Source organism: Corythoichthys intestinalis, chromosome 9 (genome assembly GCF_030265065.1).
Source record: "Corythoichthys intestinalis isolate RoL2023-P3 chromosome 9, ASM3026506v1, whole genome shotgun sequence".
Classification (NCBI taxonomy): Eukaryota; Metazoa; Chordata; class Actinopteri; order Syngnathiformes; family Syngnathidae; genus Corythoichthys; species Corythoichthys intestinalis.
In genome coordinates this window covers 55,483,833-55,509,577 of record NC_080403.1, presented here as the reverse complement: position 1 = coordinate 55,509,577, position 25,745 = coordinate 55,483,833, and the positions used below count along the sequence as shown (strand labels likewise).

The 25,745-nt window shown below is 39.8% G+C and overlaps 2 protein-coding genes across 4 annotated transcripts in view; one reads left to right on the top strand and one right to left on the bottom strand.

Moving 5' to 3' along the window:
* Positions 1-1,047: 1,047 nt before the first annotated feature.
* Positions 1,048-22,876, bottom strand: rbm12 (RNA binding motif protein 12). Its single transcript, XM_057845528.1, has 2 exons — positions 22,746-22,876; positions 1,048-5,952 (listed from the first exon to the last, which is right to left on the bottom strand). Exon 2 carries the CDS (start codon positions 5,922-5,924, stop codon positions 3,195-3,197), a length of 2,730 nt encoding a protein of 909 aa, XP_057701511.1. The 5' UTR covers positions 5,925-5,952; positions 22,746-22,876; the 3' UTR covers positions 1,048-3,194.
* hgh1 (HGH1 homolog (S. cerevisiae)) overlaps positions 22,625-25,745 on the top strand; it is a 23,184-nt gene continuing 20,063 nt past the window's right edge. For 2 of the 3 annotated variants that reach the window (XR_009064371.1, XM_057845532.1), the window contains exons 1-3: positions 23,111-23,255; positions 25,028-25,137; positions 25,212-25,350. Coding sequence is in view for 2 of the 3 variants with exons in the window: in XM_057845532.1 (XP_057701515.1) it covers positions 25,028-25,137; positions 25,212-25,350 (249 nt within the window). In the remaining variant the exon portion in view is untranslated. Of the gene's footprint in view, positions 22,774-23,110; positions 23,256-25,027; positions 25,138-25,211; positions 25,351-25,745 lie in introns of those variants that run through there. The other variant, XM_057845533.1, reaches the window with a different exon arrangement.

The following is a 25,745-nucleotide window of genomic DNA, read 5'->3' as shown; positions in this document are numbered from 1 at the left end:
CTCGATTATTCGACCTAACTAGTTCATCAATTAATCGACAACTAAAATAATCGATAGCTGCAGCCCTACTTAGATCCTCATTTATTAATTTTAAGAAGACCATAAACTTCACGTGCATAGACTTTGAATGAGCTTTGATTTAATGACCTGCCATTATAAGTAGTGCTGCAACTATTAATCAACTAACTCGAGTAATTTGATTAGAAAAAAGCTCAGAATCAAATTTTCCTGCTTCGAGTGTTCGTTGAATTAGAAAAGCGGTGTAATGGTTTGTTTTGAAAGTGTTTGCATTTAGTTTTATTGATTTAGAGGCAACATAAGGTAGGTTTGTGTTTGAGCTAATGTTTTTTTTAATGCATTCGTAATTTAGAGGTATATTTAGCTGTTTTTGTGGAAATATGTGTTTGAACGATATGTTAAGAGCATTGTAAAAAAAAATTTTTCTTTAAATAAACGTTAGCATTTTATAGCATTTAAGCTAGCGAACTTTTGCGATGCAAGGTAGCCAATGGTTGTTTTGCTGTACTTTGATCCTCATTGATTTTTTTGTACCATTTTATGCTCAGCTCTGGTATTTTATTTTTAAATGAACGTGCAATTCTGCATAGTTTAAAGAAACACTTGGAATTTTATTTTGTATTCGCATTGAATGCTCTCTTGAAAGTGCAATCTTAGCAAGCCTTTGTTTTATATCTCTTAAAATTGATTCAGCAACTCGTTAAATGTTCCTAAACCGATTACCCGAAGTAGGTGATAGATTAATCGACTACTAATACAATCGACAGCTGCAGCGGCCCTATTAACATATTCACAGTAGTAAATTGCTCACACGTAACTCCACAAACTGTAGCTCTGAACTTAATTACAAATGCATACACAAACACATATTAGCTGAAACAACTTACAGTCTTATGTGGGCCAAACCAGATCGCAGCTATCCTTTATCCTTGTCAGACGTCTGAGTCAGCTCCTCAGTCATACAAGGCGACAGTCGAGCCAGACACAACGCTGCCATCAGAGGGCAGTGTACCCTTCATCATTAAAAACAATACAACACTTTTGGACTTTTGAATAGTTATTTCAACATTTAGGGGTACTCAAATGGTTTACTTCCGACTTATGCGGAAACTCGGGTTACGTGGCCAGCGTAGGAATGGAACTCGTTCGTAACCCAGGGACTACCTGTACATTTTTAACTGTCAATTTATTTATTTTATTTATTTTTAAAGATTTTGGTAGTTTCAGTGCAGCCCTACGACTCCTTTAAGCGTCAACAAGCAATTCAAATTCATCTTTAACAGTTTGAAACATTGCATCAAGACACCAGCAAAAGTCATTCAATCATTGAAAGACAGTGAGAAGGAGACGAGAGCAGCAGGCCAGCGGGCAAGGACAGCTTCCTGTACATCCTTTTTATTATCCAAAAAAACACAAATGACATCATACAGATACGTGAGAACATCCCAAAAATCGAAATACGTACAGCAAGAAGAAAAAAAAAAGCTACCAAACTAAAAACACAGCGGTCTGTATGCCTACTTTGTACGAGTCCTCATTATACGTTTTGTATATCCGAACACTGTAACATAACATAACACAAAAGAATTTGGCGACCAAACACACGTGAATGACAAGAAACAAATAAGCCTTGGTATGTTGATCAACATGTCCGGACACCAAAAAAACATGTGGAAGCCAGGTTGAAAATGCAAAGAATTTGCAAAAGAAAATGCAAACTTTCCACTGGAATTCAAGGAACTTCAACGTTATTCCTTTTTTTTTCAATTAAAAAAAAAAAAGATTAATCCTGACCAATTCAGATTGAGTTACAAGCAGTTGATTTTTTTGGGGGGGTTTGCATATTGCAAACAGAATTAATTAGTCCAGGTCCTGAAGTGACAAAGCAGCCCCAGCTCATCAATAGCCACATTGCTGGACTGTTAGCATCTGCTGCGTCATGTTTTTTTTGTCTCTTCAAGGCAAAACCAACAGCAGTGTCTTGAGATAGGAGTTTAATTTATTCAGTGACCATGCTACTAAGTCAAAACAATCATGTCTCAAATTAATACAACTAATCTAATCAAGCTGCCTCGCAAAAACATGCCTCTAATGAGGAAAAAGTAGCACTTTTTTGATACTTGTACTATATAAACATTTTAAATTTGGGGGCCATTTTTTGTTTCTATTTTAAGGATATTTTGCTGGAAATTCCATAATACGGATATTCTATTCTATTCTACATGGATATACAGTTCATAGATATTCGAAGATAAACGCTATCAAAAATTCGTTATGAATATTGCTTGTACAGTGAGCGCTCATATTACCAATTTTTACTCACAAGTCAAAGCAAATAATAGAAATTAAAAAAAGCCTATCTAGAACTCGTAACTCATAACACTACTGTATTTCTATTAATTTTTGAATACGATACACAATTGCTTATTAGTTCATATCATTCCGGAAGAAAGTTTACCATTTGGGATGGTTTCGAAATTTCCTACCTTAATTCATTGGCTGCCATCGACGTCGCTAGATCATTCAATCGTCTATCGCCGTCAATGGCACGTAAACATGACCGTTCACCGCCAGCTCAGGTTCAAATCACAACAGCAAAACGTTCATCGCAAGATAACACACGGTAACGCGTCTTACCACAACAACATGGAGATAGGAGCATTGCAACAAAGCATGTAGCGACATTAGCATAGCAACCGCACTTGGGAAGCGACCTCAGCGAGGACACATGACACACATGGAGGCAGCAATATGAGTGTTACCGTAGCAACGCGACATGATTAAGCAATTTTCAGTGGAAATTCAAGACCGTCACGATCATCGAGTCAGCGAAAATGGGCTTACCCATTGAGCCTTAAAGTGTTCTGGGTGTGGCGCGTTCCAAAAAATTGTGTAGGGGGCAGAGACGGCATATATTCACATTTAGACCCCTTTCGCACTGAGATGGTGCGAACTGGTTTGGTGTTAGCGGCGATAACTGGTACCGGTTCTTTACGGCTAATTATATTTTAGCCTCTTGGTTGTCTCGTCAATCTTCGGTTAGGGTTAGGGTTTCGGTATTGCCTCAACAACATCAGCACTTTTGGTTAGTCAGAGCAAAAGAAGCTAGAAAAGCTAGAAAACCCGACCAGCACCAGCTCAGCTCAAAAGGGGTACATTTTTTAGTCTTGACTTCCTTAACCGAGACAAATTTTGACTTTCCGTGCACCGATGGGTCGGTCATTGAGGTCCGAGACGGCGGCGGCAGCTTCTTGCGGGTTCTGAAAGGCCACCATGGCCTCGCCGTTGGGCAGGCCTTTGTCGTTGAACTGCAAGCAGATGGATCCCGGAACCACCTCGTAACCGTAGAAGAAGTCCATGATCTCGTCGGCGGTGACAGTGAACGGCATGTTCTGTAGCTTGACTATCGTCGGGGCACCGGTGGGGGCAGTGGAAGAGCGCTGACTGTTAGTGTTGTTGTTTCCCCCCGGCGGGGACAAAAGACCCTCGGTGCCTTGGTTGAAAGACGGAGGTCCACCGGGTGGCGCGCCGGCTTGACGCCCTTGCCCGTTGTTGTTTACGTTGTTAGGCCCGGCGCCGCCTCTGTTCTGCGAACCTCCGCTCGGCTTTCTGTTGCTGTTGTCGAATGGCACCAAGCCTCTCAGACCGTCTTGACCGAACGCGGACCCGCCGGCCGCACCCGGTCGAAAGCCCGGCGGCTCCAGAAGCGGAGCTCCAGGAAGTCCGGTGATTAGCGGCGGCGCGACGGCCAGATTGACTTCGCTGAGTCCTACGGCCAACGGGGGGATCGGAGGCGGGCCCGTTACGCCGTTTCCGGGAGCGGAGAAGGGAGTGACAAACGGGGAAGTGTTGAGGTTTCCCATTGTGCTCCTTAGAAAGTTAAACTCCTCCCCACCAATCCCCGCGAAAGGATTGATCTGGGGCTGCTGGGGCTGCTGAACCGCTTGAGGCTGCTTGTGCTGGTTTTGGCTCTGGTTCTGCAGGCTCTGGTGTTGATTTCGTTGGCCTCGCTTGTTTTGGGGAGGGGGGTTTCTCTCAATTTCCTTCATCTGATCAAAAGTCACAAGGTGAACAAACGCATCGCGGCCGTTGAGCTTTTGACGGTGAAGTCTTTCCGCTTTACGGGCATCTTCTTCAGTCTGAAGTTGTAAGACAGCCTGCCCTAAACCGTTTCCGTGGCTATCTGTCAGAACCTTAAGCGTGTCTTCGTAAAGTCCGATACCCTCCAGGAAGGCCCGGACGTCCTTCCTGGAGATGTTGTAAGGGATGTTGGTGATATGCGCGCAGTTTCTCGGTGTTTTGAGGCCATCCTGGTTCTTGCCATCGTTCTGGGCCGCTTCACGCTTACGAATGCTGTCGATCTTCTCCACCATTCCTTTGTAGCTGATGGGGTGTACTTGGATGAAACGAGAGCCCATGTATTGCATGTGCGCACCCAACGCGGTCTTGTAATCCTGTTCCGTTTTAAACTCCAGAAAGCCTTCTCCCGTGGCTCGTCCGTTGGGGCCGTAGGCGATGTACATGGTCTCATCCACCACGGACAGGTTCTTAAAGAACTCCTTGATCTGTTTCTTGTCGGCCTCGTACGGGAGGCCTTTCAGGTAGACGCACAACTCTTGACGATGCGGAGATCTGGACCTCGCTCGCTGATCCCGGCCGACGTCGGCGGCCTGGTTGCGACGTTGGTGCTGGTCTTGTAAAAGACTGTTTGGTTTGGCGCTATTTTGGGAAGCCAGGCCCATTGTGCTGTGATTGAGGCTCGCCCATTGCCTTTCAGACCCCGGGCTGATCTCAATAAACCTTTGACCCAGCATGCCGCCGCCCCGCTTCAAAGCTTCGAAGCAATCCTGGGGCAAGAAGAATTTGACCATGGCTCGACCGTTTGGTCGACCTTGCCCGTCTCTAAACAAGTTAACGGCGTCAATCCCCAGACCCCGAAAGAACTCCCTGATCTCCAGTTCAGAACAGGTGAACGGGAGATTCTGCATGAGGATGTACAACTCATCCGGATTGGACGGACCGACCGCTGTGGCCGTGGCGGCGGCAGCAGCCTTCATGTGAGCCTGGAGGCCCAGCGACGCAAGAGGGGCAAGGGGGTTGAACAGCATTGGGTTAGGGGTGCCGATGGGGAGCCCTGCGGCGAGTCCTCCTGGCGGGGGCATGCTGGGGTTAAAAGGTGGCAGCGAAGACATGTGAGACAGGTGGGACATCGGCGGTACCGGTATAGGAGGTCCGTGGGAAAGCTGGGTGACGGTCGGGACGGGGGGTAACGACGACACGGGTGGCGGGACCGTGGGTATCGTGGGCATGGACGGTATGGATGGCATGGTGGGCAAAGGAGCAATGAGCGGGGGGCCGGCATTGAGTGACGCCAGAGCCGTGGTGATGGTGGGGGCGGCGCTGTAGCCGTGGGGAAAGCTGGGCACCATGCTCGGCAAGCTGGCTACGACCTTGTGAATCTGAGTCTCCTGAGAAGAACTCGCAGTCACCGTCGCGGGAGGATTGCTGAAACCAGGGTTCCCGAGGCTAATGCTTCTCCCCGCCGCGGCTGACTGTATCGCGGGTACAGCCGCCACCACGGCCTGGCGACTGGGCACCGTGGACGCGGCCGTCTCGACCCCGCCTGCGCCGCCCTCGAATCTTCGCCGGCTCAGCTCGATCATGTTCTGCATTTCCGTCTTACTGCTGAGCAGCAACGAGACTTTGGAGCCCTTAATGGACCCACCTGTGCGCATCATCCCCAGCCGAGCGTCCTCGTCGGTGGCAAAGACAATGAAGGCTTCGCCATGCTCGCCACCCACGATGTGCACGCCCCCATCGGGGATGGTGAGGCCAGAGAAGAAGTGCCTGATGTCCATGGTGCCGGCCACTATGGGCAGACCTTGCAGTCTGATGACTACCGCCATACTGACAGCTAATCAACAGGCCTACGACCTGGGGAGAGAGCAACACTGCCGTCAGATCGAGAGCACAAGACCGGACCAGTGGTTTCCAGATGTTTGACAAAAACACGGGAAGACATTTTATTTCAAAAGCTGCTAACTTTCAGGGCATCCTAACCAAACACGAGGAAACCATAGATTGTTACGAGAAGAATTAGAGGTGAAATTGCCAGACATTTACAGCAAGGCCATCTATCACATTTTAGTTTGAGCTCATTACTCTTCAATTAGTAGTCCAATCTTTCAAAACAGGATCAATATCAGGCAGAGGTATGTTGTCACAGAAATCTTAAATAAATGTAGCAGGAAACAGTCAAAGCATATAGACAAGAAACTGAAAAGATCTCCAAAAAAACTGACCGAAAATGTGAAATTTTAGTTGATTCAAACGTTAAGTACCAATTTGTTTTCACCAATCAGAAAGTTCTGCACTTGGCACTATATGCTTTACTGACGTTTAACAAATTTGTTGATACGTTTGCCATAAGTAAGAACTAACTCTTTAAACCCGCAGGTGGACAAGGGACCAAGTTTATAACTTTGGTAATTCACTAAAAATATAACCGATATTGTCCGCTGATTGCGCCTACAGTTAGACATTAGCCCGCTAGCATTTGATCTCAGACATTCGTGGACATTAATATGAGTGCACTTTTTGCGTATTTTGATACTTTTAGGAACCCAACAAAATGTCGCCGAATGTAATGTCTACTGTTATTTGCTACGTTAATGTGACAAGGGTGTGGAATTTGGATTGGCATTCTATTAGCAAGTGTTTTTGCAGCCGCTACATACCCATCTTGGCTTTGTGCCCAAAATCCGTAAGATTACATTTGTTTAGTGAATGCTCACATTCAGACTTTTCCAGTATTAAATGGTATTAAGATGCAGAAATGAATACCGTCATTTCTGGACTATAAGGCGCACCTGACTATAAGCTGCCACCCACCAAATTTGACACGAAAACTGCATTTCGTCATAGATAAGCCGCACTGGACAATAAGCCGCAGCTGACCTCACTGTATTATGGGATATCTTAATATTTACACCAAAATATATTAACCGGTAACACTTTATTTGACAGCGGCATCATAAGACTGTTTTAAGACCAAATGAGCCACCATAAAGCTTTGAACCAATTGGCTGCAAAGCTTCATTGCTTCAAGAAGCCTCATTTGGCCATCACTGCTCCCTTGGGGGAGACAGTCATCCTCTGCTGCCACCTGCTGTCAACACTGTTGTCGTCCAACGTGCTTCCTAGCATGCATTGCAGCGCTACAAATATTAAATAATAATCAACATCCATGTTCTGCGCTAAATATTTCTTCAGTTACTCTTCCAGTTGTTTCATAAATTGCTAGCTCAGGCATTTGGTAAAACTTTATTTGACAGTGGCACCATAAAACTGTCATAAGACCATCATAGTTATGAAATGACACTGCCATGAGCATTAATGACATCATGACAGATGTAATTTTGTGTCATCCGGCAAATTATCTCACTTTTGAATAGAATCAAAAGATCCGAGCTGGACATATATAGAGTGTTGGTGACATAATATGCCAGATGATACTTAATGACATCTGTCATAAGCTTTTATTAACGGCCATAATAGTGTCATACTCATGTCATAATTATGACGGTTTTATGGCAGTCTTATAAAACCGTTGTCAAAGTGTTACCTATTAACCCAAATAAATCAACAAATAAGCCACACTGGACTATAAACCGCAGGATTCAAAATGAGGGGGAAAAGTAGCGGCTTATAGTCCGAAAATTACGGTACTTAGGAACCTGATTTAATTCAGTAGTACTCTTTGTCAGAAAATTCATTTATCAAAGTCCCTAAACCTTGAATTATTGCATGAGAAGTTAAAAAACAGTCTTGTTTCACAGGTATTGTTCAATGTTTTGCAATAAAACAAGATTAATCGCAAAAATCGAGATCTGGTAGTCAAGGCTTTTCAAAAATTGGTGATCGGACAGAAAATTGTGATCCTACTCATCGGTATTTCCTAAAGTAATGGAAGCTCAAATTAATGGTAAGTCACCGAATACGACATATTACTGAGCTAACACATTAAAAAAATGCTGTGTGTATGTGCTGTATTCCTGGCTTAAGTCTTGTTACAAAATGATGCAGTACAGCTAAGCCTACCCCCATTATATAATAAGAAAACATAAATCCCAAATCCAAGCAAAAATGTATAGGCAAAAGAAACAAACCACTTATGAAGGACATATGCTAGCATGTGCATCTCTGAGGCCACGTCTTGGGCATTCAACATTTCCAGTGGTGTTGGGCTATTGGTTCTCGACATTTTTACTCCAACCAACCATTTGGCAAAACCGGTTCAAGCAGACTTTGACCACAGAAATAAAAACGGCAACTGTTTCCTCCCTTGGTATTTTGCCTTTTCACACAAAATCCAGTCAACAAAACCCAATAGCTCACTTGTCAAAGAGAACGTGTGAGGCAAGCACATCCTTAAAAATGACAACATGTTAAAAGAAACCTTTGCTGTAGTAAGAAGAATTGCTAAATTTCCAACATATTTTCACGGTATTGAGGACTTGAGAATTCAGCAGGATTCCAAAACTAGGCCTGAACCACAATTGTCAACTCAAGAACTATCCGCTAGCGATGGGACAATACATTTAAACTCACGATACACCTCCATTAATTTCTAAATAAAAAATAATAAATGATAATTACAGCACTTGTTGCATTTTGTTTATACAGTAACACAAGCACTCATTCTTTTTTTAAAAACAAATGGGCTTCAATACCACTTAAGAGCAAATGCACCACAATGAAGCTTTGAACCAACTGGCTGCAAAGCTTCACTGCTTCAAGAAACTTCATTTGGCCATCACTGCTCAATCCCTCACTTCCCTTGGGAGAGATGGACAACCTCTGCTGCCTCTTGCTGTGAACAATGTTGTGGTCTAAAAAAAAAAAAAAAATTACAACACGTGCCTCATGCCTCCCAGAATTCAATGCGGCGCTGAGCATATAAAAAACTTCCAAAGTTCATGTTCTGTGACAAATCGTTCTTCAGTTACTGTTCTAATTGTTTCATTAATTGTTAGTTATTAGGGTGTAACTAAAGATGTCCCGATCGATCGGGTCCGATCACGTCATTTTCAAAGTATCGGAATCGGCAAAAAAAATATCAGACATGCCTTTAAAAAAAATTTTTTTTTTTTTTAATTTAAATCGTTTTCTAATTGTATTTAACGTTACAGACAAAATGTCTTACACTCATCCAGAGTAGCTTTGGCTTAAAGTAGGACTATCAAATTTATTGCGTTAACGGCGGTAACAATTTTTTTTTTTAATTAATCACGTTAAGTAATTAACGCATGCGCTGCACAACCCACTCATGCATTGTCGCGGTCAATGTATAAAGACGCCGTTTTACCCATAGATAGCGCTAAAAGGCAGCGTATAATGAGAGAATTTTGGCGGCCATTTTTTACGTGGCTAAAGCCTTACAATACCTCTCTCAGCAATTAAATATAATGTGGGAATGTGGGGAAGAAAGGTAGTAGTTGATCATTTTCTTAACACCCTGTGTTCTTTCCCAACGCAGTGAACATATCAATTGGTAGCCCTACGCACAGTCATGGTTGCACTTCCCATCATGCATTTGGGCAGAAGTTAAATGGCTGCAGTATCATTTACTGAAAGCTCAACAAATACACTAGATGGCAATATTTAGTCACAATATACAAAGTCACATTTATCCTTTAAGAATTACAAGTCTTTCTATCCGTGGATCCCTCTCACAGAAAGACTGCTAATAATGTAAATGCCATCTTGAGGATTTATTGTCAAAATAAACAAATACAGTACTTATGTACTGTATGTTGAATGTATATATTCGTCCGAGTTTTATTCATTTTTTTTCTTAATGCATTGCCAAAATGTATATGATCGGGAAAAATTATCGAGAATGATTGGAATTGAATCAGGAGCAAAAAAAAAAGCGTCGGATCGGGAAATATCGGGATCGGCAGATTCCTCAAACTAAAACGATCGGGATTGGATCGGGAGCAAAAAAAACATGATCGGAACAACCCTAGGTGTAACGGTACACAAAAATCTCAGTTCGGTACGTACCTCGGTTTTGAGGTCACGGTTAGGTTCATTTTCGATACAGTAAGAAAACAAAATGCAAAATATAAATGTGCTAGTTGTTTATTACACACCTTTGTGCTTTCAAAAATAGGAACATTAGCCTATACAAAGCTAGAATTCTGCTCAAAAAGTAGCAGGTATTTAAAGATAATCCAACAACAATTTGCCTTTCAGACCCTGCGTATTGGTCAGCTTTCTTTCTGAGAGAAAGAAGTCCCATGCTAAAGAGAAAAGCAATCCCAATGACAAAGATTTTAACATGGATTTTACAAATGAAATGCCTCAATGAATCATTTTTTTCCCTTATGAACGGTTTTCACAAGCTTTATTGGTGGATTTTCTCAAGTTAAAGCGCCACACAGAAATCAATAAATTTAATTGTGTAATCAGGATCTGTGTATTATTCTTATTATTTAATTACAGGTGTTTTAGCTCATTTCAATTTATTTTATTTAAATGGGCTATTATTTATTTTATTAGGTGTTTATATTTTACAAATGTGATGTAGTATTCATTTATATTGTATATTTTATGATGTAGAACTTTAGTTCCTATGTGAATATTAGTTCCTACTTGTTTTGTTGTGGTAGGAGGGTTTTGTATTGAACACGGGGCCGTTTTGGTTATTATTATAGCAGAGAAGACAGCAGTAAATCAACAAAGACAAGTCAACTGTGCCCCGATCTACCACTCAACAGATCTGATGGACTCAAAAAGTAGGTTACGATTGCATATTAGTTTGAAAATTGACCGGATTCACCGTATTTTTACACGAGTGACTTCCAGTCTGCCCGATCCTAGCTACCGGTAGTAGTTTTGACGCAGGAGGGTGGCGTCTCGCGTCAGATAATAAACTCTGCCGTTCTTTTCGCGTGCGTCGTGTTGAGCCGCTTCTGGGACACGTCTAACAGGCGGCCGCACTGCGACTGGTGTGCATTAGCTGATTGACTTTAACGCCCGGATTTCACTGCATTCTCGCGGCGGCCACGTTGTCGCGCCGTTGAAGTTTCTGGGTTATACTGTCTTACCGTGTTGGTCCTCATTATAGTAGAGAAGACGGAGTAAATATAATCTACACAAAGAAATTGTAACCCGATCGACTCACAGCCTTGAAAAGTAAGGGTTGCATTTCGTCAGGAACTCGTTCGGTACGCCTCCGTTCCGAACCGAGCACCACGTACCGAAACGGTTAACTACAAATACATGTACCGTTACAGCTAGGGTTGTTCCGATCATGTTTTTTAAATCCCGATCCGATCCCGGTCGTTTGAATATCTGCCGATCCCGATATTTCCCGATCCGATTGCTTTTTTTTTTTTTTTGCTCCCAATTCAATTCCAATCAATCCCGAATTTTTTTCCAATCATATACATTTTGGCAATGCATTAAGAAAAAAATGAATAAAACTCAGACGAATATATACATTCAACATACAGTACATAAGTACTGTATTTGTTTATTATTATAATAAATTCTCAAGATGGCATTTACATTATTAACATTCTTTCTGTGAGAGGGATCCACGGATAGAAAGACTTGTAATTCTTAAAGGATGAATGTGACTTTGTATATTGTGACTAAATATTGCCCTCTAGTGTATTTGTTGAGCTTTCAGTAAATGATACTGTAGCCATTTAACTGTTCTGCCCAAATGCATGATGGGAAGTGCAACCATGACTGTGCGTAGTGGCACCAATTGATATATCTTCTCTGCGTTGGGAAATATCATAGGGTGTTAAAAAAAGATGAACTACTACCTTTCTTCCCCACATTGCTTCCGATGATATTTCTAATTGATGAGAGGGGGATTTTAAGGCTTTAGCCAATTAAAAAAAGGCTCCAAAGACTGTCAAAATTCACTCCACTCATTTTATGCTGCCTATTACCTCTATATATAGGTAAAATGGCGCCATTATAGATTGAACGCGACAATGCGTGATGCGTGAGTGGGTCGTGCAGCGCATGCGTTGGTTGCGTTCAATATTTTAACGTGATTAATATTAAAAAAATGACCGCCGTTAACGCAATAAATTTGATAGCCCTACTTTAAGCCAAAACTAAAGACTCTGGATGAGTGTAAGACATTTTGTCTGTAACGTTAAATACAATTAGAAAATGATTTAATTAAAAAATATATACTGTACATATTAAAAAAGGCATGTCTGATATTTTTTTGCCGATTCCGATACGTTGAAAATGACGTGATCGGGATGCCGATCGATCGGGACATCTTTAGTTACAGCCTTATTAGTTATGCAATTTAGTCTGTTGTTATGTGATCATTTGAGTTTGAATTAGGGCTGCAGCTATCAATTATTTTAGTAGTCGATTAATCTATCAACTAGTTAGTTCGAATAATCAAGTAATCGGATAGGGTACATTTAATGCGTTGCAGAATAAATTTTAGGTGATGTAAAACAAAGGCTTGCTAAGATTGCACTTTCAAAATAGCATTAGATGTGAACAAAATAAAATTGCCGAGTGTTTCTTCAAAACTATGCAGAATGGCTCTTTCATTTAAAAACAAATTAAAATACCTGATCTGAGCTTCAAACGGTTCAGAAAAATTGATGAGGAGGATGAGTAAAACAAATGAACAATTGGCTAACTTGCATATCAAAAGTCTACTAGCTTAAATACTATAAAATGCTTACTTTTTTTTTTTTTTTAAATGCTCTTAACACATCGTTCAAACACATATTCCCGCTAAATATACCTCTAAACTAAATTACATATGCATTAAAAAAAAGCATTAGCTCAAACAAAAACCTACCTTATGTTGGTCTTAACAGGGAGCGACCGGATTCAGCCATGTTAAATAAATTATGTCTTAATCCAGCCGAATCAATACAACTAAATGCAAAGACTTTCAAAACGAAACCATTTCAACGTTACTCGAATTCAACGAATATTCGAAGCTGCATAATTTTATTCAAAGCTTTTTTCTGATCGAATTACTCGAGTTGAGGGCTGCAGCTATTGAATATTTTCGTAATCGAGTGATCGACTGAAAATTCTATCGATTAATCGAGTAATCGGATAAAACATTTTTTTTAGGTAAAGAGCAAATATTAATATACATGAGAAAACAAGACATTTCTTCTAATATCGAACCATTTTCAGTCTTTATTTTCGATGTACATTGTATAAAACAGCCAACAATTGCATCTCAGATGTGACTAGAATAAATAGACTAATTCACTGCTTTTACTTAAAAAACTTCTAGATCTTATTAAAAAAATATATATATTTCTTACCTAAAAATGTCATTACGCTTGATAACACACATCACTTAAAAGTTAGGTGTTTTTCCCATGTGTTTTAATAGAATTTCCATTTGTGTCAAGCTATTTTTAAGTTCTAGTTAAGTTTTAAGTTAGTCTAAACCGTAAGTCCTGGTACGATTTTGAGTTTTTGCAGTGTTCAAAATAAATGTACGTATGATACAGGCTGTATTGGAGCGTATTAGGGACCAGTGCTACTTGGTGTTTTATCCAGCAATGACTACTGAGCTAAAATTGATAGTTAGCATTAGGGCTGGGCGATATGGCCTTAAACATGTATCACGATAAATTGAGCAGATTTATCTCGATAACGATAAATGACGATAAATTCGCCCAAGCGGACTGTTATATAATTTGAAAATCTGAATCAATGCATGAAATACAGATTAACTATTTCTTGTTGATTTATTTACCAGCATTCAATTTGATATACTGTATTTAACAATTGTACATGCAGTCTAAACATTAAGTTTATAAAAATGTATTGTAAGCAATAAGAATTCAAGTATGAACATTTATAACAGCGTGTATGACTTGAACAATGTACATTGTCAAAATCAATATGCCTGTGCAAACATGTAATTGTAACACAAATGACTTGCAGCTTGAACAGTACACTTCAAAAAGACAACTTATTGTTAATGGCTGCTGTGACATAATTATTAAATACAAGTGTTTACTTTATGGTTTAAGGGTTTTTTTTCCCCCCAGTGCATTTTTTAATAAATGCACGCACAATAAAAATAGCTGGGGCCATTTCTCGGTCATTATAAGTTTTGCCGTTGGATTGTACTTTATGCTGAATGCTTTACCATCACAAAAGCTATCAGAGGAATCACACACAGACAGGTACAAAATAACGCCACATAGTAATTGCTAGATGCAGTCCGTGCCCAATCCACTCATTAAGTTCAGCCGTTTCGACAAGTTAGAGCCGCTATCCGACTCCATAACGTTCATTTGTAGCGTTAGCCGCTAGCTAGCGTTAGCCTGGCTACCAGTAGAAAGCACTGAAAGCACCATCTCCGGAAATCGTGAGAACAAAGGAGGACAGCGGGTGAAAGCCCGTCTGGATGCCACCAAGAGTCTACTAAATGTCGGTTGAAAGTTTGGTGAACCTCCCGTAAGCCACACTCCATCATGTTTTGCTTGTAGCGTTAGCTGCTAGCGTTAGCTTACCGGGCTTTTGTTTGATTGGCTTCCTGATGATCACGTGACTCCCTACGTAAGCACATTCACTGCTTTCTTAAAGGGGAATGAACATAGACGAACAACACAGAATGAAAGCGGGATGAAAAGACTATATTTTCTTGTTTTATTAATTTACCGAATTTACCGACATGGTCAAAATTACGTCGGTCATCGTTAAGAATTTCGGTGACGGTAAATTTTCGGTTTACCGCCCTGCTCTAGTTAGCATGATTGAGTTTTTATTTTACACCCTCATCACTCCACAACGCTATGTTATGTTAAAGCCTGTATGTAAGACACGTTAACCACGCATCGACAGTGGTCATAATTAATAGAAAACTAGCCCTCCGCAAGGCTAACGTTTCGTGAGCTAGTGACAGTAACGTTAATGTTATTTATTAGCAGTGTTGTTAATTTTACTTTAAAAAAGTAATTAATTACAGTTACAAACTACTTCTCCCAAAAAGTAATTGCGTTAGTAACTCAGTTACCTGAATTTAAGAGTAATTAGTTACTTGGGAAAGTAACTAGTGATAATTTTCATGGTTTTTTTTTTCTCCTTAAAAAAAAAAAAAAAAAAAAAAAAAAAAAAAAGGTCACACAATGTGAAGTTTAAAGGGTTTTTTGGGACAATTGGCACTAGCCCAATTCTTTACCCTCCACTTAACTAGACACAAGGGGATTGCGATAACTAGATAGTAACCTTTGCTATGTGTGGAAGTCATTTAAAGTTGTGAATCAATCGTTAAAGTTGTTAAAATTGCTCCCGCTATTGCATTAGTTCCCTTCTTTCTACTTTCACCATGTGTAAGTTTTAAAAATGTTTCATCATTTGAAGATAGATTTAAGTCAAGATTTTGCCGATTTTGGACCATTTTAGATTAAAAAATAAATAAATAAATAATAATAATTAAAAAAAAAAAAGTAGGTTCGCTTGGAAGGATCTCTACAACAGAGCCTTCCTGAGAGGTCTACTGCTTTAAGATGGCGGCTGTTTACTAACGCATGTAGTCCTTAAAACATGTTGCCAATGCAGCCGTGTCTATCTTTTGCATCTAGTTCTATAATATGTGATATCTACCGTATCATGTGGGCGTAGTTTGTAGGCTACAGTCAGGTATTATTGGAGCCACCTAGCATCGCATTTGCAACGGCGTCTTCCCCACTCCTGCTCTGCTCTCTCGTCTCCGTGAGTCCGTCTCTCTGACTGTTTTTATTCAACCAACTCAGTAACGCATAGTAACGCACGCCTTTCCCGCCTCGGTAACGGCGTTGCCAAGATGAGAAAAGTAATTAATTAGATTACTCACTTCTGAAAAAAATAACGCCGTTAGTAACGCCGTTATATTGTAACGCCGTTATTAACAACACTGTTTATTAGCGCTATGTAGTCTACTGCTTTAAGATGGCGGCTGTTTACTAACGCCCCCCTGTCTGTCATTCCGCATCTAGTTCTACTTACATATGATATCTATGAGACGCATCAGAACTTGACTACCTGCTGCCACCGTAGCAAGCATCATGCGGGCGTCGTTTTCAGCAACGTCGGCGTAGCTTGTAGCGGCTGTCGCTTTTATTGGTTCTTCCTCTACGCACGTGACGTCAGCGCGTTGTCCCGCATTAAAAGTACTCCGGGCAAAACGTGATGCTTAGAGCTGGCAAAATTAAACGATTCCTCGAGGTGAATAAAATTACTCGGATCAGTTTTTTAACTCGAGTTACTCGAGTTGCTCGAGTATTCGTTTCAGCTCTACTCGAGTTAATCGATTAATCGTTGAAGCACCAGTTTGAATGACCTTTGATTTAATGACCTGCTATCACTAGTCTATGCACGTGAAGTTTATGTTCTTCAGATCCATCTTCATAAGTGCCACAAAATGACTGGTAGCTACTCAAAGTAAAACTTGCTGGCTCAATAATGCAATTTGACTAAACTATTTGTGGATTATCCTGCTCAACTCATGCAGCAGTGCACCCCGCTAATATATCACGGTCCTTTTTCAAACTCGATGCGTATCGTGACGTTTCGTACCCCAATATATACAAAATAATATTTTTGTCCCAAATCCACTAACCGCTAGGCAACCAAAAACAGCAACAAAGCTACAAATTGTATAGCACAACGAAGTAGCACTACCAGAGCAATGCAGACACCAGAGAAACAGTGAGGGCAAAAAAAAAAGCCACATTTCATTTGCAAATGCGTCATAGACCAAAGCGACAAAATTGCATTACAACATTAGCAATTGAGCAAACCACCGTTCAGCAAAATACCAGCAGCTCCACAGAAAATCTCAAAGCACACAGCAGCTCTACGGAAACATCTTGCACAAAATCTTCATACAAAAAAATTAATAAAAACCAGCACCAGGGTGCACCATGTTACACAATTTCAAGACTTTTCAATTCATAGTCATCGATTTAACAAACCGTACCAATACGGTTCTGTAATCTCCAACGGTTCGCGAAGAACAGGGACCGAGTCCTACCAAAAATGGAGCCGAGAAAACACAAAAATTTGTCCTGAAAATGTTTGTAAAAGCTCACATGAAAACCCAGTTGCACTTGCTAATGTACTTTAAGTTGTTTAATCAATACAATACAACGTGACAACACTTGGAATTCACTATTGTAGGCCACAACTCACATAGACTGAACACCAGCCAAGCTGATTCCGACTTCTGATGTCACTCACTAGGCCACGCTCCTTGCTACAACAACAAAAACTAACCAAGAAATACACAAAATGTTTGTGAACAATATAGTGGTATTTAAATTTGATTTAAAATATATATGGCGGAAAACACAGACAAGACTGAAAAAGCAGTTTCTGCTCTTGCACTCTTCTTTAAAAGAAACTGCAGTATTTTAAGCCAAAGCAACTGTTGTGTTTGGTAGAACAATAAGTCTATATGCTGCCATAGCAGATTCATGGTGCATTAAGCCCCCAAACTATTTTTAATTTGTCCATTTTACTCTGAAAACCCCCTTTTACAGACGTCGGGCAACCGCTTTTGTTTCAACCTAGCCATAAAAAGAAGGTAAGTACAGTGGTACCTCTGCATACGATCGCTTCGACACGCGAACTTTTCGACATCTGACGTAAAATTTGACTCGCCATTTGTTTCTACATCCGACGACATGCTCGAAATACGACGACAATGGCAGCACCGCAGACGAATGCACGGCGGATTTTCTTGTGTGACAAATCAACACAGGTTTCAGAAAAGGTTGGTACAGGTGGTTAAACAAGGAAAAAGTTGACGCTTACCTTCTAAATGAAGATGCAAATGACAGAAAAATATGAGCGTGGGGTGAAATGGCTCAACAATACATCTCCACGGTCCTCCTCCGACCATCGTTCGCCGGTCTTTACAAGTTAAGCTGACAATTCTTATTGTGGTAACATCTCCAGAGAAATCGCCAGTTTCGCCACGTTTTCATCATTTCTATCACAACTTATTCAACACAAAACGCCTGCTGTCTGCCGCAATTGACGATGTTCTCAAGAAAGCATTGAAAGCGAAAGTAAACTCTCACCCGCTCCCCTCCCTCTTTGTCACGTCAGCCCCGCGGTACCTTCAGGTACAGAAAAAAAACGTCCGCCTTATTAGAACCCGTTTCGTTACACTATTACAGGAATTATTATTATTATTATATTATTAATCCGATTTTTATTTATTATTTATTTGTTTTGCTATATGTAATTGCCATTTGTAATAGTACCAGAAGTATTTTTTAAGGATTTAGTGCAGGTTTTTGGGCTGTGGAACGAATTAATGGAATTATAATGTATTCCTATGGGAAAATCCTGCTCGACATACGACCATTTCGACTTACAAACAAGGTCCTGGAACGGATTAACTTCGTATGTAGACGTACCACTGTATATATATTTATTTAGGGCTGCGGCTATCGAATATTTTAGTAATCGACTGAAAATTCTATCGATTAATCGAGTAATCAGATAAAACAAATATATTTTTAGGTGAAGAGCAATTATAAATATACATGAGAAATCAAGACATCTAATCTTGAACCATTTTCTGTCAATCAAAGTCTTTATTTTCGATGTATATTGTTGAAAACGGCCAACAATTGCATCTCAGATGTAACTAGAATTTAAAAAAAAAAAAGACTAATTCACTGCTTTCACTCAAAAAACCTTTAGATCTTATTAAAAAAAAATATATATATATATATATATATATACACACCTAAAAATGCCGTTACGCTTGATAACACACATCACTTAAAAGTTAGGATTTTTCCCCACGTGTTTCAATTGAATTTCTATTTGTGTCAAGCCATTTTTAAGTTCTAGTTAAGTTTTAAGTTAGTCTAAACTGTAAGTCCTGATAGGATTTTGAGTTTTTGCTGAGTTCAAAATAAATGTATGATACAGGCTGTTTTGGAGCACATTAGGGACCAGTGCTACTTGGTGTTTTATCCAGCAATGACTACTGAGCTAAAATTGAATGTTAGCATTATTGAGTTTTTATTTTACACCCTCATCACTCCACAACGCTATGTTATGTTAAAGCCTGTATGTAAGACACGTTAGCCACGCATCAGTGGTCACAATTAATAGAAACCTCGCCCTCCGCAGGGATAACGTTACGTGAGCTAGTGAATAACGTTAATCTTATTTATTAGCGCTTAGCGCTCTACTGCTTTAAGATGGCGGCTGTTTACTAACGCTGCCCAGACGCGGCCGAGTCTGTCATGTCGCATCTACTTCAACATACATGTGATCTCTATGAGACTCACCAGACGCTACCTGCTATCAATGTAGCATCGTGCGGGCTAGTATTTAGCAACGTCGGCGTCGTTTGTAGCGGCAGTCGGCTGATGTAAGTTTTTTTTTTTTTTTTTTGCTTCTTCCTCTACGCACGTGACATCAGCGCGTTGTCCCGCATTAAAAGTCGTCCGAGCAAAACGTGATGCTTAGAGCTGTCAAAATAAACGATTACTCAAGGTGAATAAAATTACTCGGATCAGTTTTTAAACTCGAGTTGCTCGAGTATTCGTTTCAGCTCTATATTTATTATTCAAAATGTCTGTCAGTTTTAGCTTAGAATCATGAATTGATGTCTAATATTTAGTTTAAAAAAGAAAACGACTTTAAAAAATTATTCACTCGCGTACTATAAACATTTAAACAAATTACGTCACAATGAAAAATTTGGCGTCTGTAAAAAAGTCACGGATATCCACCTCATAAGTACCGCTTAATTGTATTTTTTCTGTTACTAACGCATTTTCCCCGATATGTTAGATGATAAATAGTCGATCCAAACAAAGAAAAATTGAAAAATAACGATTAAAAGGGTAACTATATCAAAAAGAAAATCTCAACCACTCCTTGTTGTCTGTGATTTCTGCATCACGACCCTTGTTATATCACCATGTTTCACCCATAAAATCCCAAAAAAATCTGGCTGTGGCCATTCACAGCTGTGTCTTGACACTCGGTGATACATGCTACATGTAGTTTTTGGATCAAAACAAGTACGCGATAATATCTCGTTAAAATCGTGGCGTCCTTAATTCTGCTCTCGCCTCCAGTTAGAGTTTTGCTGTTTATTTATTTTCTTAAATGCCCTCCTGTTCAAAATTTTTCTTATCCCAGAAAACGGAGATTTTAAGCTTTCCAATGATGTATCTAGAGCTGAAACGAATAATCGAGCAACTCGAGTAACTCGAGTTTAAAAACTGATCCGAGTAATTTTATTCACCTCGAGTAATCGTTTATTTTGACAGCTCTAAGCATCACGTTTTGCTAGGACTACTTTTAATGCGGGACAACGCGCTGTCGCGTGCGGAGAGGAAGAAGGGGGAAAAAAAAAACTTACCGCAGCCGACAGCCGCCACAAACGACGCCGACGTTGCTAAATACTAGCCCGCACAATGCTACATTGGTAACAGGTAGCATCTGGTGCGTCTCATAGAGATCACATGTATGTTGAACTAGATGCACAGTGAAAGACTAGGCCGCGTCTGGGCAGCGTTAGCAAACAGCCGCCATCTTAAAGCAGTAGAGCGCTAAGCGCTAATAAAGCGCGCTAAGCGCTAATATATAAGATTAACATTACTGTCACTACTAGCTCACCTTACGTTAGCATTGCGGAGGGCTAGGTTTCAATTAATTAAGACCGCTTTCGATGCGTGGCTAACGTGTCTTTCATACAGGCTTTAACATAACATAGCGTTGTGGAGTGATGAGGGTGTCAAATAAAAACTCAATAATGCTAACTATCAATTTTAGCTCAGTAGTCATTGCTGGATAAAACACCAAGTAGCACTAGTCCCTAATGTGCTCCAATACAGCCTGTATCATACATTTATTTTGAACAGTGCAAAAACTCAAAATCCTATCAGGACTTACAGTTTAGACTAACTTAAAACTGAACTAGAACTTAAAAATGGCTTGACACAAATAGATATTTAATTGAAAAACGTGGGAAAAAATCCTAACTTTTAAGTGATGTGTGTTATCAAGCGTAAAGGCATTTTTAGGTGTGTTTATATATATACTTTTTAAAAATAAGATTAAAGGTTTTTTGAGTGAAAGCAGTGAATTAGTCATTTTTTAAAATTCTAGTTACATCTGAGATACAATTGTTGGCTGTTTTTAACAATATACATCAAAAATAAAGACATTGATTGACTGAAAATGATAAAATGTCTTGTTTTCTCATGTATATCTATAATTGCTCTTCACCTAAAAATATATTTGTTTTATCCGATTACTCGATTAATCGATAGAATTTTCAGTCGATTACTCGATTACTAAAATATTCGATAGCTGCAGCCCTAGATGTATCACACGTGCAAATCGGACAATTTTGAAATTGGGACAAATTGGGGGTCTCTGAGCGGAACTGTCAAGTCACCTAAGTGTTTTCCGCCATATATATATTTACAACTAACTCATTGCCTACCATTGAAACAGATAGACATCCAAGTTATTTAAACTGGTAGGCCTGGTTGTGAAAGTTCATTTTTCAGTGCCATTGACAACGTTAGACGTCCAAATCCTTTTAACTGGCAGATCCCATTCAACGATGGCCTTCAAGGGTTATGTCAAGAGGTTCGAAAAACACATACTTTCTATGAATTTGAGTTTCACATGAATTTCATAGCCACGTTCCACCAAGAAGCTACCCACATTTTAACGTCTTTGCATTCGGCAAGAACACGACAACAGTGCAACACTACCTGGAACTAAACACACCACCACCAAAAACTAATACCAAGTTGTGACCTAAATCACTCTGTACCCTTTTGCGTTGGAGTCAAAATACCAACTTTCATCAGCAGGACCAAACTAAAACATCTCCATCCTCAAAAAGCACGTCCAGTCTAAAAAACAGACAAGAGGACACAACCAGTGTAGTGAAAAGAAGCGCTTCCATTGTAAATTGCACAGAAATGAGAAGATAGAAGACAGGCATGTTCCTTTTCAATATCCAGAAAGAGCACATTCAAAAACACAAAGCATCATTAGGACACAGCCAGCAACCAAATTTGTTGAACTCAGCCTCAAAACGCAGCAAAAAAAAAAAAAAAAAAAACGCCCAAAAGCCCACTTTGTGTACAAACAGGTACAAAGTGAAGACATCTACTCGCTCTTTACAAACCAAAAGAAACTGAGCATTGATTTGAGACTCGGTAGGAAGAAATTATGCTCCTTTTTCGGCGGATGTGACGTAATCAACCTGGCACTACGGTAAAAGCAAAAAAAATAAACCTACTATTTTAGTTGAATTGAAACTAAACCACAGGTTAACTTCACCTATTTCACATAGAAACAAAAACACAAAACGATTTTGTTTGAATTGATAAAATATTGGTGACGAGCAGCAACATTGCATCCAAATCGACCCCGTAAACGTGGATTTTTATTAACTTAAACATTGTTTAAGGTGACAAAGCATCATTAGGACCATATATTAATAGCATAAACAATAAAATACGATAGTCAGACAAAAGCGCATCAACGTAAATGAGCAGGCTACGCCCCGTTAGCCACTTAGCTGTTAGCCAAACCTGCTTTGTATGTATGTAGTGGTAAGGTAGCGGACAAGAGTCGCCATTTTTTGGCAGCTCGTGTTACAAAGCATTGAGCATTTTAAGCAGGTCGTCTCTTCTGCGAATTCTTACCGAGGAATCTGTCAACTAACACACTCAGGTTTGATTCATGCACGGACGTCTTGGTTGCTCACTCCCGTCTCTGCAATTGTTTTTTTTTTTTTTTTTTTTTTTTTCAAAATTAAGAAAAAGTAGGCAGACACAGCGGTGGCTGCACACGAAATGTCGGTGGAAACAACGCGATATCTTGGTCGCGAGAGGGAGACCCCGGCGAGCATGAGTCATTTTGGATTTGACAGTACATTTGTAGATAGACATTTATTTTTGTCTGAGCTAAAAAAAAAAAATATGTTAACTTTTCACTATATGATATAAATTTAAACACTTTTTAAAATATTGTTGTTTCGTTTCTTAAGGTTTGTTCCAATGTTCTTACCGTAGTAACTTCCGGTGCGGATCCGGCTGCCAGTCCCAGATGCGTTCAGGGGAGTCAAGGCGTCTACAACACGTGTGGTTTTTAAACATATATTTCCTTTAAATTGACAAACAAAATGAGACGAGCGGTGTAATAACAATTTAGAGGTAGGTTATTGTTTTTAAACTAGTCTTGAAATTACGTTTGAACACCGTCAACAACCGGGGAAAAGTGACGTTTACTGCTTTTTCGCGATTTTAGTTACCGCGAAACCGCGACAAACAACCTAGCATAAATAACATTACTATTTTAAGTTATGCTAGCATGAAAACATTCTTTTTGCTGTCACTTGTGGTTACTAACTGCTTCCAGACAGAATGGCGACTGAACAATAATAATACGCATGGTATTTGACATGTTGAATGTCAAAACAGTGCTTCGAAATGAACACTTTCATGCACGAATTATGGTTTTTTTTTTCATTAGAAGTTATTACATTCATATAGGACAGCTGTCCCAAACCTGCGGCACAGGGGCCAATTGTGGACCACGGGACAATATTTTGCGGCTCCAATTGTAGTATTAGTGTTACCTGCACGTATTTCGGAGTGAGCAATAAAAAAACTTATGTAAATAATTTTTGATAAAATGAATGAATAATTGAAGGATCCTTTTTTTTGGGGGGGGGGGGGGCAGCAGTTATTATTATTCATTGAACTGTTTATTAGGGCTGCAGCTATCAAATTTTTTAGAAATCGATTAATCTATCAACCAGTTAGTTCGAATAATCGAGTAATCGGATTAGGAACATTGTATGCATTTTAGAATAAATTTTAGGGGATGTAAGTAAGGCTTGCTAAAATGGCACTTTCAAAAGAGTGTTAAATTTGAATACAAGATTAAATTTCTTCAAAACATGCAGAATTGCACTTTCATAAAAAATAAATTAAAATACCTGAGCTTAACCTCAAACGGTCTTTAAAAAATACACGAAAGTCGAACTACAACAAAGAACAATTAGAATAATTTGCATAACAAAAATCCACTAGCTTAAAAGCTATAAAATGCTAACTTTTTTTTTTTTTTTACAATGCTCTAAACAAATGGTTTAAATACATATCCCCCTAAACAAAAAAAAGGCTAAATATACAAAAGGAAAAAAAATGCATAAAAAAACATTAGCTTAAACAAAAACTTACCTTATGTTGGTCTTAACCGGGAGCAGCCCGAATTAGCCATGTTAAATGAGATATGTCATATTCAGTTTTGCTACTAGAGGTTAGTGTATCAACCCAAATCAATACAACTAAATGCAAACACTACCAAAACAAGCCATTACAACGCCACTCAAACTAATCAAATTACTCGAGTAAAATCGATTAATCGTTGCAGCACTACTGCATATTCATCATAAGTAAAAAATATGTTTTAAATAAACGCAAATTTAAAAAAGCCACGTATGATAAAAAATATATTTCACAAGAAAATTAATTTTAAAAAAATAAAACAAATTGCAACTAATTGAAGGGAGGAAGAAAAACATGAATTCAATTACTGTACGTGTGGCCCATGTGTATTTTGCTCTGGGAATTTTATTTTTTTATTTTATAAATCTCTTGTGACCGTTCATAGATAAACTGGCTGCAATAGACGGCAATAGACACCAATTCCATTTTAATTGGGAGGGGCTGGAACAATTGCTCGTAGTTGAAATACCAGTAGATTGAATGTCAATAGGTGTTATTCATTTCAGTGTCCCTTTTTTACGAACTGTTAAGCTAATGCTAACTTTTGAATCGATGTCCATTCAAAAGATTAAGTGTATATTTAGGTGGAAGTCTACTTCTGAAATTATACACACCTTGGAAAGTTTTTCATCCATCACAATCTGTCCCTCGACTATTTTGAGTTTAATTTCACTTGATGTTTATGTTTGAAGATGCTAAGCGATTCCGAAGCCGCCGAGCTGCTGTCTTTCCTGACTCCTTCGACGCGGCCAGATGTCAAAGGTCACACCACCGGCTACATCCTGGGCTTGTCGGGAAACAGGTGGGCATGTGAAATGATGAAAACGATAAAGCATGATTGTCAAGCATGCTGTTTTTTTTGTTTTTTTAAACCAGAGATGGCTGCCGCTTTCTCCGCGCCAAACCAGACTTTATCACCGCTCTTTTCGCTCTGACGTCCGACCCGTCTATCGCCATCGCGAAGGACTGCTACCACATCTTCATCAACCTGTCGGCCGAAGAGACTCTGCACCAGGTAATGTGTACCTTGATTCACGAGAGCCCAAACGAATTAGTTTTTGGGGTTAAGTTTAACTCAGTACTTCTCAAATAGTGGGGCGCGCCCCCCCAGGGGGGCGCAGAGCAATGCCAGGGGTGGCGCATGTGAGCTCTGGGAACATTTTTTTTGTTTTGTTTTGTTTTTTTGGCCGTACTAGGATAAAGTGTACTTAAACATCCACTCAGTGGGTGGCAGTGGCGCTCTCATTTTCAGAGTGCGCGCAGTATTTTTGAACTAAGCAAGAGCACACGGAAAAGAGATATGAAGAAGAGCAATGCGCCACTGCGCCGTTTTCGAAAGCCGTTTTCCGACCGGACTCACGCAGCGACCCACTGTCTTCTCCGGTTCTCACGTGTCCGCCCGAGAAGTGC

Coding starts and splice junctions, on each gene's coding strand:
- rbm12 (XM_057845528.1), bottom strand. CDS start 5,924: ATGGCGGTAGTCATCAGACTGCAAGGTCTGCCCATAGTGGCCGGCACC.